The sequence below is a fragment of the Phasianus colchicus genome, chromosome 5 (assembly GCF_987193195.1).
Source record: "Phasianus colchicus chromosome 5, bPhaCol1.hap1.1, whole genome shotgun sequence".
Lineage (NCBI taxonomy): Eukaryota > Metazoa > Chordata > Aves > Galliformes > Phasianidae > Phasianus > Phasianus colchicus.
In genome coordinates this window covers 13,332,046-13,344,461 of record NC_143440.1, presented here as the reverse complement: position 1 = coordinate 13,344,461, position 12,416 = coordinate 13,332,046, and the positions used below count along the sequence as shown (strand labels likewise).

Below are 12,416 nucleotides of genomic sequence, written 5' to 3'. Positions count from 1 at the left end.
TAGGTTTCTGGTCTTCCAAGCTATTGGTTACCTGGAAGAGGAAAGAGAATTTGTGTGTCTTCTCTGATAAATAATATCTGGCATAATTTGCTTGCCTGAATAATATGGCTGAAGCCTCCAAACTTTTGTTATCTCTTAAGGAATTGAAAGAGCTAGAACACTTGGGTTCTGCTTTAGAGAAAGTTTTTTGCTGAAAACTCTCTGATTTCAGAGCAGCCAAACCATGTGGATGGGATTGAGGGTGCAGTTTGTGATGGGATTGCTTTGTAGGATTTTATTATTGGGTTTTTTATTTGTTTTGTAAGGTGTTTTTCTTCAATTTCTGTTTTACCTACGGTTGAAAGTTAACACAAGCACAGCCCAGCAGAGCCAATCTAGGGTAAAAAAAACCCACAAAACAACAACTATTGTGCTTTATCTGTGACTAAACAAATGCAGCTTATTTTTGGTGCACGCACTTGAAGTAAACCACTTAAGGTCTATGAAATCTGAATCATGGGATTTTTTTTCTTTTCTTTCTTTCTTTTTTTTTTTTTTTTTGCTTGGTTTCATCTCTTTTCATAGCTCTGTCAAAGTCACTCTCTATTTCCTTCTTTGAAAGGGATGTGATTAGTTCCCAAGACTGTGTTGTGTGAGGGAAATGATGGTTTTAAGTGGCAGCAGAGTGAACATCCTAATGCTAACACTGTCATAAGTCATTTACTTTTTGCTCTTTTTAGGTGCCTAAGTGACCCAGCTGTTGTTTTGCTTCTGAGTAGATCCTGAGTTAACCCCTTCAGACCCCCATCATGATGGCTAGTATAAGAATCCCTGTAACAGTAGACACAAAAACAGAGACAGGCAAGGCACATGGTCTGTAGGAGATTTATTAGATGTGCACTTGCACTACAGTACAGTGTGGGATAGGCACGTCTGAACCAGATACAAGTAGCCTAAATCAAGAACAACAGTGCAGCACAAAAAAGTAATCCACAAATCCTACCCAGAATGGAAAGTAAATCAGCTCGTCCTGAATTCCCTTTTTTTCCAGCTATGCTATCGCTTGCACCAAGCTAGATATTTTAAAGCTCTCACATGTACACATGCACTGCAGTGCTATCGCTGTCGAAACTGCAGTGCTGCTCTTGCAGGGAACTATTATCTGAGCCGTTGTGCATTGCAGCTTGAAACTCTGTCAAAGTAAGGCATTCTAATTATTTAACTGCTGGGTTTTAACTGCTTGTATAAGGTGAGGTTTCCATAGCTGTGAGCAAATCTGCCAAGTACAATCAGTATGGAGGGAACTGAGAAACTCAATGCCCGCTTCTTTCCCCAACTTTGCTTTGTTTTTAACACTTCTGCTCATGACTTCTGGACTTCACCTCAGATTACCTGTTAAGCATGGGAAAAAAAAAAGCCCTCGCTTGTTTAATATCTGCAAGCAGTCTTCACTCAACAGTAACACACATTCATATAATGTGTCTTGTAACTAGACCAAAATGCGGCCTTGCAGTCATAAAGGAAAATGAAAGGGGATACGTCCAAACTAAAGCCCATTTAAGCACAAAGCTATTTTACAGAAGGTGGCCGGAAGGTTTGTGTGTGTCACCTCTTGGTTCTGAGAATTTACAGAGAATTGCATTCTCCAGAAAAGGACATGTTCAGAAACAAATCCCAGAACAAAACACTCTCTTTTATTGGTGCAAACAGCCCTTCAGGGGAAGAGAGTAGCAGTCAGACAAGAAGAAATTGGAGATAAATGTCCTTTTACCTTCTGTTTTATCATACTTATTTTTTATAAGTTGCCAAGGGCTGACAGCCTAACATGCATGGTCTCTTTAAAATGACAGACTTGTAACTAGGCTGGAGTGTGGTACAAAGAGCTGCTTTCTAAAAACCACAAAGAGCCAAATCATTTTCAAAATGCTCTTCTACCCAGCTCTTCTTGCTTGAGGAGAGGATTCCTAAGAGACCCCAACGTGATCTCTTGCTTCTAATTTCAACCAACAAATAAGGAAGCACCGTTTCACTTTCACACTGCTGCTCGCCTTGCTGTCTGTAACTTTTGCCTCTCTGGTTTGCATTGTGTACACAGTAAGTTGCATGTAGCTGTAGCACAGGTTGAAGGGCTTGTCAGAGCCTTGCATGTGTTCATCTCTGCACTTCTCATTATTTCATCTTCTCACAGCCTTTTCCTAGGCTGTGCTGAAGATGGCCTTCAGTTCTTTCAGTTCTAGGTCTTGGCTGTAGTGTTCTAGGTCAGAACAAGTTGCAGCTGTCCCTTCCTTTTCTTTAAATAATCATTTATTTCTGTTTAAAGCATATATAAATTTGACACAGGAATGTTTTATGCCCATGTTGGCACAAATGGCTGTGGCACCATGTAGTCTGGGGCACTTAAATGACTTGTCACTTCTTGATGTGTTTTGACATATTGCTTTGGCCATTTTACTTTCCATGGGCATCCTCTTACTAAGCATTTAGTAACAGGCATTTTCCATTTGTTTTTCTTGACATCGCATGGAAATAGTCATGAGACTGCAGCCCCTGTCTCAGTGCTGAGGCCACGATTGCCTAGTGCTGGTCATACAGAGTTAGAGCACTGACACATGTCATGCCTGTCAGTCTGAGAGGCAGGGATTGAAGCTGTGGGTAGGAACGTCACTGCCACACCTGATGTTCCAATGGAGCAGACAGTAGTGCTGCATTCAGAGCCTTATGACAAATCTCCTCACTGACTACTTTGCGAGGTGTTTTTGTCCTATGCTGTGAGAGCAAAATGTAAAGATTCATCTTCTACAGGTGTAAAAAACAAGCATCTTTAATGCTTATTCCTCTCTGCACTGCAGCAGTTTCATGTATGATATAATCCTCATGTATTGTCAGTGGACCAGATACATTCAGCCTTGCACAAAGTCGTGAGCCCACACTTTGTTCGGTGTTGAGGTGGAGATGCATTCCTGCTGGAAGGAATTGAAATGTTTGAGTAATACCAAAAGGAAAACCCCGTGCAGCACCCGTGAGCCTTAGTCATAAGAAGTACCACTGGCGTTTGCCTGTGAAAACAGAAATGTGAACAATTAATGCTCGCAATAGATTCACCTTCTTGCTACCTACTCACAGCAAAGCAAACACCTCCCTCTTACAGAACTTCAGTTCTTCCACAGAAACTGATAATGTGGAAACCCAAGGAATCTAAAGTTACAATCACGTTGTTTTTAAATTCTAGAATATAATTTTGTGCATTTTTTGAGTTTTTTTTCTTCAAAATGGCAATGCATAACTGAGAAGGAGAAGATAAAATCCCTTGTGAACTAGAACTGTGATGAACCTAAGCCAAGGCTTTTCTGGTATAATGCAGAAGGATGGATTCTTTTCAGTAGATGCATGTTAATTTGTGCAGTGAGCCACTGAGCTACTGCTTTCTTTTGCTCTGTAAAAACAAAGAGATCTCCAGTCCTGTTGTATATTAGCAAGATGGCTCTACCACTAGTAGTGAATGGGCCTAGTTATTAGTCTGATGCATAAAAACAGTGTATAGGCAAATGCATCGCATTTGTATGAGAATACAATTTTTTTAATAAGGGCTGTTTTTACTGTGTCTTTCCCTATTTCTCTACAGAGAAATGGATACTGGTACTGAAAACTGGGCTTTATCATTTCAAGTGAAATTTCCATTAGATGTGTATCCTTCTATCCATGTGGTGCTTTCTGCAGGTGTGTGCTCTGAACCCCTGCTGGATGGCAATGGGAAGCTGCCCTTCTCGGGTGCCAGGCTCAGCCTCAGGTGCTTGACCTGAGGGCAGCTGACTTGTCACTTGGTACCACTGTGCTGGGGAGAGAATTAGTGGTCTCGGTCTGGTGTCTGGGGGAGACACTGGGGATATTAACTGTCTGGAGGCCAACTTGGAAGTCAGCATGTCTCTAGCAACTTGAGTTCATGCTCGATATCAAGACATGTTGTTTTTTAAATGCACTTCAAGTGAGAGCTGCAGTGCCTGTGGGTTTGTACAAACTTTCAGTGAAGTCAGGTGCATGTTTCTGAGCATCGTGGTCCTGAGAAGCTTCAACAGCAGTTGGTGAGGCTGCCTGGAGGCCATGCCAACTCACTTCTTGAGAGGTGGGTGTGAGTGCAGCTCTGCAAGGAAGCGGGTGCTGCATAGCACGGGGCTGCTTCCTACTTTGGGAGGTGACATAAAATGCCCTGGAGTCACATTGTCTTATATTCCACTTACTAAACTTAGCTTGTTACAAGACTTTGCAGAATGTTTAGACTGTTCTTGTAGTTACTTCTATACTTCTATGTTTCCATGCCTTTCTGCAGAAAAGAGTTGATAGTAACTCTGTTTCTTATGTTTTAAAACTGCAAATGTTTTCCTCTAATGACAGAATAACTTCTGCTAACGAAAATGCAAAAGTGGTAGAGAGATATTTCTATACTTGTATTTTGCATGATAATCCTGGATACTTGGTATCATGAAAACATAGGAAGACTTTTTATTTCTTTGTATTTTACCACTTCTTAGGGGAGATACAGCCTAAATCCTTTGTATATTACATTGCGCCTTGTGAGGTTTAAAGCGTTTTCTAATAGTCAGAAGGGGTGGCTGAGGCACTGCATTTTGTTCTCGGTTCTGCCCTGCTTCTGTTTGAAGTTCTCTGACTTGCTCCTAGCAAATTGCCAGTCTCTTGCCAACTATAACTTTATCTATGACCATCTGTAGAATAGCACTAGTTGAAAGTTAAGAGAATATTTTTTTTGAAATGTTGGAGTACTGCTAAGAGCACAGAGCTTATATAATAGAGCTATGCTAAAATACTTTGATGTATCCTTAATATGCAAATTTGTCTGCTGAATACCTTAGTTCAAGATACTTGAGCTGTCTTTAAAGCCAGCTTCCTTCCGTGTATCTGTGGCTGGAAGAGTGGGAGCGGGTGCCCAGAGAAAGAAAAGAGAGGCTTTTAGAGATTTCAGTGATTCCTCTCCAGGGCACAGTGGGTTAGAAGCAGGCAGGTCACAACCTGAAACTAGGCAGCAGCAGTGTCTGTAGATTTCTTGTTTCCAAGGGATTTTACTTTATCTTCAGACTCCCTGCAAGATGTGATTTGTCATAACCTATCTTCAGCTGTTTAAAAATGATCTGCCTGGGCTAAGACAATTGGTTGGTCTCCTTCTGTAGTCACCAGAGTGAGATAAATTTGCTTTTGACACCGGTGTTTAGGTAAGATGAATTGCCTCCATTGACTATTAAAGAAGTCTTGAGGGTACCTATAGCTAAATCACTTGTCTTGTAGGTGGTTGAAATGCACTGAAATCTCATCCAAAGCTGCTTATTTCCTAGCATTCAGTCTTCTCATCTGAAGAACAGAGTACTTGGTGATAAGGAGCAAATTAAACCTCCACTGCCCCAGAATCCCATCCAAGATGCTTGTTTTTAACTAAGAGTACATTCCTCCAGCTGAATCAAGCTGTGGATTGCAGCTGTCACTGAAGTTACACTGAGAAAAGCCAAGCCTAGTAGTCATTGTGAGCAGGGGGAAGGCTGCAACCTCTTCTTGCCATCATGACCTAGGCTGACAAACTTGTAGGTTTTTATCAGTAATAAACTGAACAGAAAGAATTGAAAATGCTTGAACTGCATTTAGGTTAGCCCTGAGGCTGGTCAGGCAGTTGGACTTGGTGAAAGTGGGTCCCTTCCAAATGAATTCTTCTATTCTGAACAGAAAACATCTGCCATCCCCAGCCGTCTCATAGTTCCCCCCCATCAAAATAAAATAAAATAAAATAAAATGTGTGTGCATGGGAAGAAAAAGGAATTAAAATGATTAAAATGAAACTGGCTTCCTTTGGCCAGATAACTAGTTCCCTTTAATGAAGGCATTTATCTCTGCATCTATTCCTTCTATGTAATATTTTTAATAAGTGCTTCATTATTTTTGGTCCTCACTGGATTCGGCTTCTGTGCCAGTGAATCCCAAATCTGCACATTCCCTCCCAGCCTGTGCCCCACAGCCATGTTGCTGGCCCTCCTGCATGGTTCGTTAATGAGTGGGCAAAAAATGGCCTCAGTGTGTTCTCTGCACATTCTCTGACAGAAATCTAGCAGCTGGCCTCATTGTGCCCAAACCTTTCAGAACATTTTCCCCAGGCAGATGCGGTATCGCACACCTTTGATTTGTCCCACAAAGACTCTCTGCCTTTTAGTTTTTTGGGACATGTGACTCAATGTTGCTGAGAGCCATTTTTGTGCCTTGTTATTCTATATCTGTCAGCTGCCCCCTCAGCCCTTCAGGTTCCTGCCTGGCTCCCCACATATCTGTGTGTGGCCTTTTGCATTGTGCTGTTGATAAATCCTAGTTACTCTGCATGTATGCCCTATTGCCAGCTTTCCCTTGCAGCCCGTCTCAGTTAACATGAAGCTTGCTGGAGCTGGACGCAGAGATGCATTTGTTGCCCTTTTTGCATGCTGGTAGAATGCTTGGAAAGCAGTGTAAAAGATTCAGTGTTTCTGAATCTGGCAGATATTCTTGTCAGTGGTTTTCCTAGCTTGTAAATTTTTTAAAAAGATGTTTAGGTCTGTTTATCAATTCAAGAGACTAGTATCTGTTTCTTAATATATTTATTATGCCATTAACACCTTGTTGAGCAGTTTTAATTGAAGGTGAACAAAATCTTTGGTTTCCTTTCTTTTGTCCTGATGGAATAGGATGACAAAAAAACCCACAACCATTCCAGATGCAGTGAGTCCCCATACCAGCAAATCAGCACATTGCATTTAGTCATTGTACTAATTGCTAGTGGCCTCATCACAAAAGGCTTACTATAGTCATCTTGTTAATGTAAGAGCATGTTACGTTCCCTTTTCATTAAATTTGGAAGCTTTCTCACTCTCATTAGGCTTATTCTGCAGGATCCGTGTTTTAGCAACTGAGCAGAGAATGCCTTTCCTTACCATGCAGATGGTTTTGTTCTTGACAATTTCCCTGAATGATTTTTATGTGATGGATTTTAGTCTCTTCGTTAATGATGTCTTTTTGCTGCTTGTTAATATCTACATAAATATTTTTACCTGGTGCCTTAAAACAAAAATAAGTGTTAACCTCTTAGATAGTCTTTACATGTGATCTGTTGCATGCTTCTTGGTACATTTCTACAGCATGTGCATTTGTGCTGTATGTTCAGCTGTTGATGTTGCACATTTGGAGCCTTCTGGGATGAGAACTACCACTGCTGGATGAGGTGAGCTGTATTTAGCTCACTGTGGCATTCTAGCAGTGTTTTGCAGTAGTCTATTTCCTCAAAGAGCATTGAGAAAATAAAAGCTTTTCTTGAACTCTATCTAATTTTAGTAATACTTACAATTAGTTACAGAAGAGAACTTTTGAGAGTAATATGTAGAGACACAGGATGTGAGTGGAGTTTGGAGGAGAATATACCTTTGGAGCAACTGGTTTGCCAATTTTGAAAAGTAAAATGATTTTAGAATTGTGACTGAGATTGAACTTTGTGAATTCTGGCTTTTTTTCTAATTATTTGTACTCCAGAGTGGTGCTTCATGCTGTTATACCTGCTGCATATCAGAAATAACACTGGCATCAGAAACATCACTCTCTTACAGCATGGATTCCTTTTTCTTTACAGAAATTCACAGACAATTCTGTGATGGCCGAATAAGGAAAAGGAAGTTGGGAAGAAATATCCCTTGTTAATAAAATAAGACAGGGTTTTGTTTGTTTTTTTTCTTGTGCTAGCTATTTATGGGACAGAATTTACATGTTGTGCTTTAAGAAAGAGTACTATAGGATAATGTTAATACATGGATCATGATTTGGGATATAAAAGAGGAGATTAAAAAAAAAGATAATGAAGGAAAATAAGGATAATAATAGCAGTATAGTAGTATCAAAGGAAACAGAAGAGGTATGCTGCTTGAGAGTAAGGCATGTTGTCCATGAAAAAGAAAAGGGGAGATTTCATTCCTACTTACTTGAAAGCAGCAATGAACTATTATTTTACTGCCTTGTGGCCCTTGTCCCTCAATCTTACAGGCCATGCTGTATGAATTAAAGTCACTAAGTTCAGTTTGTGCTACCAAATTTTGCTTACAAAAGTGAACTTGAAAGACAGGAATCCCATTTCAGGAAGGTCATTAAAATGTTGAGTGATTCCTGTGGGTTCTGGATAAATATTGAACAATGTATTTACTAAGTGATTTTCAAATGTCTTTACTGTTTTAATCTCTTATGCTATTAATAATATGAAGTGATAAATAATAACACATTGTTTTATTGAAGTTTTCAGGAGAATGAGAGCATTTTTTCTCACCTAAGCAGAATTTATTAGAATCTAATTAGAAGAAAACATGGCTAATCTTTCTCCTTAAACTAATAAAAACTGTTGTGTTTGTTGTCTTTATTCATTGTATTGTATTCTCTCTTCTAGGTGGCTGTTGCTTCTCTTGGGGATGGAACGAACATGGGATGTGTGGTGATGGCACAGAAGCAAACGTTCATGTACCAAAGCCAGTGAAAGCTCTTGGTTATTCAGAACAGATCTTAATTGGATGTGGGGCAGGACACTCCTTGGCTCTTTGTCAGAACTCCACATTAGACTCAGGACACCAGAAATCTTAGCAACGTGGATGTGGATGGACATCATTGGATTGCATAGCTCAGAAGTTCTTCAAGAAGATTGCTTGAGATTAACATGGCAGTTGGAAAGTGCAGAAGTTTGTTCCCAAACTAAAAGAAATGAGCATGCTTAGAAAATTATGGGAAAAATAAAAATTGAACAGTTATTTTAAAAAATTATGTCATGGGTTCTTTGTACAGGAATTGACTTTTCTTACCCACAGGTAGAACGACATTTTGCCTTGATGCAATATCATTGAAGAAAGAATGACTTTTTCTTGTCTTTTTAAGAAGTCTTTGAGGAGGAAACTGCCTATCTGATCACTTATCATTAATGTAAAAATCCAGTCTGAGGAAACAATGTGAGAAGGTGGAAACATGGGACCAGCTCTGGTCTTCTGTTATTGTATCTGTATATCACAATGAGCATGCGTTGCACCTGCCAGCTTTTATTGAAGTTGTGAGCTCCCAGCATCTTGAGAAATCCAGTTGAAAAGAAAAATGCCAGTGAACATAAATAGAGACATATGCACATTTTAAACAGAAGATCAGAATTTTAAAAAAAGTAGATATGATTTAGAAGACTGGCAAAAGGAGAAAATGAGGCCCTTCTGAAATAAGCTACATGTTGATTAAACTGAGAGGAACAGCGTTTCTGGGGAATTATCTTCTGTGCCAGACATCCATTAAATATATGTTCACAGGGCTGCAGATCCACACAAATTATTGTTAACTTGAAAATTAAACCTAAAGTTTTTGAAGCTATTGATAGGAAAGAGAATCTTCTGAGAGCCCTTGGAAACAACAGAAGAGGTCTTGTCGAAGAGCGTAAGCCAGTTGTAGCTGCTGAGGACAGTTTGATCCAACATAGCTCATGTATTTGTAGCTGCAGCTGAATAGGAAGGCTTCCAAATATAAACAGAAACTTTTTACAGGTTCTCTAGCTTAAAAGGCAAACCAGATTGCTCCTGGTAGTGTCAGCTCTCACATCAGCTTGGCAGTCCGTCTGAGGTTCTGATCAGAGCGTGCCCACAGTACTAGCCCCAGGTGAGTGCTGGGTAGAGAAACATATGCCTTACACTGATTATGGTGGGAGAAAAGCATAAGTTGTCTTCAGATACTATTAACTTCCTATGGTGAGCAGAATTTTGGAAGCTATTTATAAAACTCTTTCACACAAATACAGTGGATGCCATTAAACTGGATACCACCCACGATAGTTAAATTTGCTGTGATATTTGATGTATGTCAAGTTCTAAATATAGGGAGTACTACTGTGTGGTAAACACACCTTTTAATGAGAACTACTGTTACTAAACAGTGATTTAATTTTTAAATGAGGGTTTGCCAGGGAGGAAGCTTTACAGAATTGCAAAATACTAAGAGAAGGGCTGTTAGAAAATAGGATGGCAAAACTGTAATGACCTGTCAGCTAACTCACAAGGGGGAGGGAGATAAAGTGGAGGTATATGGGCTGTGAGGTTTTTTCTCCTTGCTCTTTCAGTGGTTACAGTTCACGGTCTCATTTTCAGATGTTTTCTTATTCTGTTCAATGGAGAAGAAATTTGTAGTATGAAGCTGATTATAACTGCATTGCAGATACTGAAGGAAACTGTTAGAATAACAGAATGGGACTAACTGCAAAAAGTGCATAACTGAATCTTCCATCATTTTCTCATCTCTGTTGGTTGTGGTTCTTCACAGTAATATCCTGTTCTGGACTGCTTCTTCAGACACTTTTTACTTCTCTTACTAGGCTGCTATTTATTGACTCCTCAATACTATTTTCTACCTAAAAGAACCTCTCTGATACATGCACTCAACAGTTGCTCATGCTTTTTAAGCAGTTTCATCTGGAGTTCCTTCTTTTGTTTTCCTCAGATCTGTGCACAAAATAAACATTATCTTGTTTCAGTGGGAAGTACGCTCAGAATGATTTTGTTCATTGGTTAATGACAGCTAGTATGTGACCCACAGGCCCTAGGTTTTGCTGTATTAGGCATGTTTTGGTTGAGTAAGCTGTTGGTGCAGTCCCTTTCAGAGGAATCTAACTAATGATGTAACAAATAAATGGGACTTGGTTATTTGAATTGGTCATTCTTTCATGGTCGCCTTCGGAAATGTGAAGAATGGTTTGACATTTTAAGAGGAAAGTGTCTTTTGGTTTGTTCCTTGTCCTGTTCTTGAGTTTCATGTTGCCTGTGTTGTTAATCTTTTCAAAGGAGGGGAACTGCATTTTCTCTCTTTCTTTGTCTTGCCTATATATACTGAAAATGCTGGGAAGTAATATCTTGTCTTGAGAACTTGATGTACTACGTACACCCTTTGCAGTTAGGCAGGATCTCAAGATGCTGCTGTAGTACGAAGAATGAATCACAACTCACTGTAGACTGTATGTGGTTGAATGTGGAAAGAAAAAAAGTTATTCATTCAGAAACGAATACTATGTTTTGTATGTCAGCATGCTTTGTTTGCAGAATAAAACACTGTACACTATCAGCAAAGTCTTTCTGCCCTAAGGAAGGGAGCACACAGTGGAAGGCTCTCAGTCAAGCAAAGAAATGCTCTTCGTTGCTGGTGCTCAGTGAATATTGGTGTCCCAGAGAAGGTCAGTCTTTGCAGAGCAAAATGCAGAGCCAGCATGCTATGCTACTGTTTCTGCAGTGCAAAGAGGGCGTGTTTATGCAGGTCGTCGGTGCTAAACAAAGAAAGCCTTTTTCTTAAGCAAGATATGTTCAGATGCAAATAAATTAACAAGGTTTGTAATATTTGTGTATCACTGGGAGAAGGTAAGCAAGTGTCTATTTAGCCATTCTCTCTTCCCTTCCCATTTTCTGAAAATAAGCAAACCTGCCAAAGAGGTGTGTGTGTGAGGTAGTGAATGAAGTGAAGTTCTGAACTCTCTGCCCTCAGTCCAGAGAGATCTTAAGCTTTTGGGCAGAAGAGGAGAAGGAAGCTGCTGTATGTACTTCTCTTGTTTGAAGCCATAGGGCATCTGCAGTTGCTACACAATCAACCTCCATGTGAACCTGTGCAAGATTCTTCTATGCCTTTTAAAGAATGCTGTGTGTAGGAAGATGCTTGGTTCAGAAGTTTTTCTTTTTCTTGGAGGATTTGTTTAGGCCACTTAGCAGTCACCAAGTTATTTGACTTTGTGTGGTTCCTTGATTGAGTTAATGCTTTTCTACTTGGAATGTGCTTTGGTTTTTTTTTATCTGATGTTCTGCAGACATAAGACTTTAAGTTGGGGATGGAGAAAGAAGGTAAGTTTTGGATGTACAGAAGAAAGGAGACTGGACAAGCATTTAAATGAGTGGCAGTAGAAAAAGCCTAGCATAGTCAGCTAAAGCAGGTGAAGGGAGGGCAGGAATTCAAAATGAAGGCCCTGTACAGCATTCATACTGGTATGATGCAAGTAAGCTGAGGGACAAGCACAAACTGTTCTGCTTCCTGGATGTTATAGCTCTCCCTCTCTCATAGTTTGTCAAGAACATGAATTATATACTTGCAGTGAGTTTTTGTTCTTGTACGTAAGGCATCTTGAAATTTCCAGTTCTCCTCAGTTGAAAAAGCCTCATGTGTTCTCACCTTCCACTCTTGGAAATCTTTAATTCAGACGTATGAGACCTGCCCAGCATATAAACTAATCCTTTCTACTTTTCCACTAAATCCCACAAATTCTGGGTCAAACTTTTACCTGACTTTTGTGAGACTTTAAGTCAATGTCATTGTCAAGATGATGGCAGATCGATCTTATCAAATTGTGATTATGATTTCACTAAAAAGCCCTCTCCGTTCTCCTAGCA

The 12,416-nt window shown here is 39.8% G+C and overlaps 2 protein-coding genes across 9 annotated transcripts in view; one reads left to right on the top strand and one right to left on the bottom strand.

Annotated features, from left to right (window-relative positions):
• Nucleotides 1–12,416, top strand: part of TPH1 (tryptophan hydroxylase 1) — a 282,192-nt gene that overhangs the window by 146,141 nt on the left and 123,635 nt on the right. For 4 of the 6 annotated variants that reach the window (XM_090140548.1, XM_090140539.1, XM_090140540.1 and 1 more), the window contains one exon: nucleotides 8,423–9,657. In XM_090140548.1, coding sequence (XP_089996674.1) covers nucleotides 8,423–8,613 — 191 coding nt within the window. In that variant the 3' untranslated portion in view covers nucleotides 8,614–9,657. Of the gene's footprint in view, nucleotides 1–8,422; nucleotides 11,694–12,416 lie in introns of those variants that run through there. The other 2 variants (XM_090140541.1, XM_031614052.2) reach the window with 2 other exon arrangements.
• Nucleotides 1,423–12,416, bottom strand: part of KCNC1 (potassium voltage-gated channel subfamily C member 1) — a 116,312-nt gene continuing 105,318 nt past the window's right edge. For 2 of the 3 annotated variants that reach the window (XM_090140532.1, XM_090140537.1), the window contains one exon: nucleotides 1,423–2,939. In XM_090140532.1, coding sequence (XP_089996658.1) covers nucleotides 2,776–2,939 — 164 coding nt within the window. In that variant the 3' untranslated portion in view covers nucleotides 1,423–2,775. Of the gene's footprint in view, nucleotides 2,943–12,416 lie in introns of all 3 variants that reach the window. The other variant, XM_090140536.1, reaches the window with a different exon arrangement.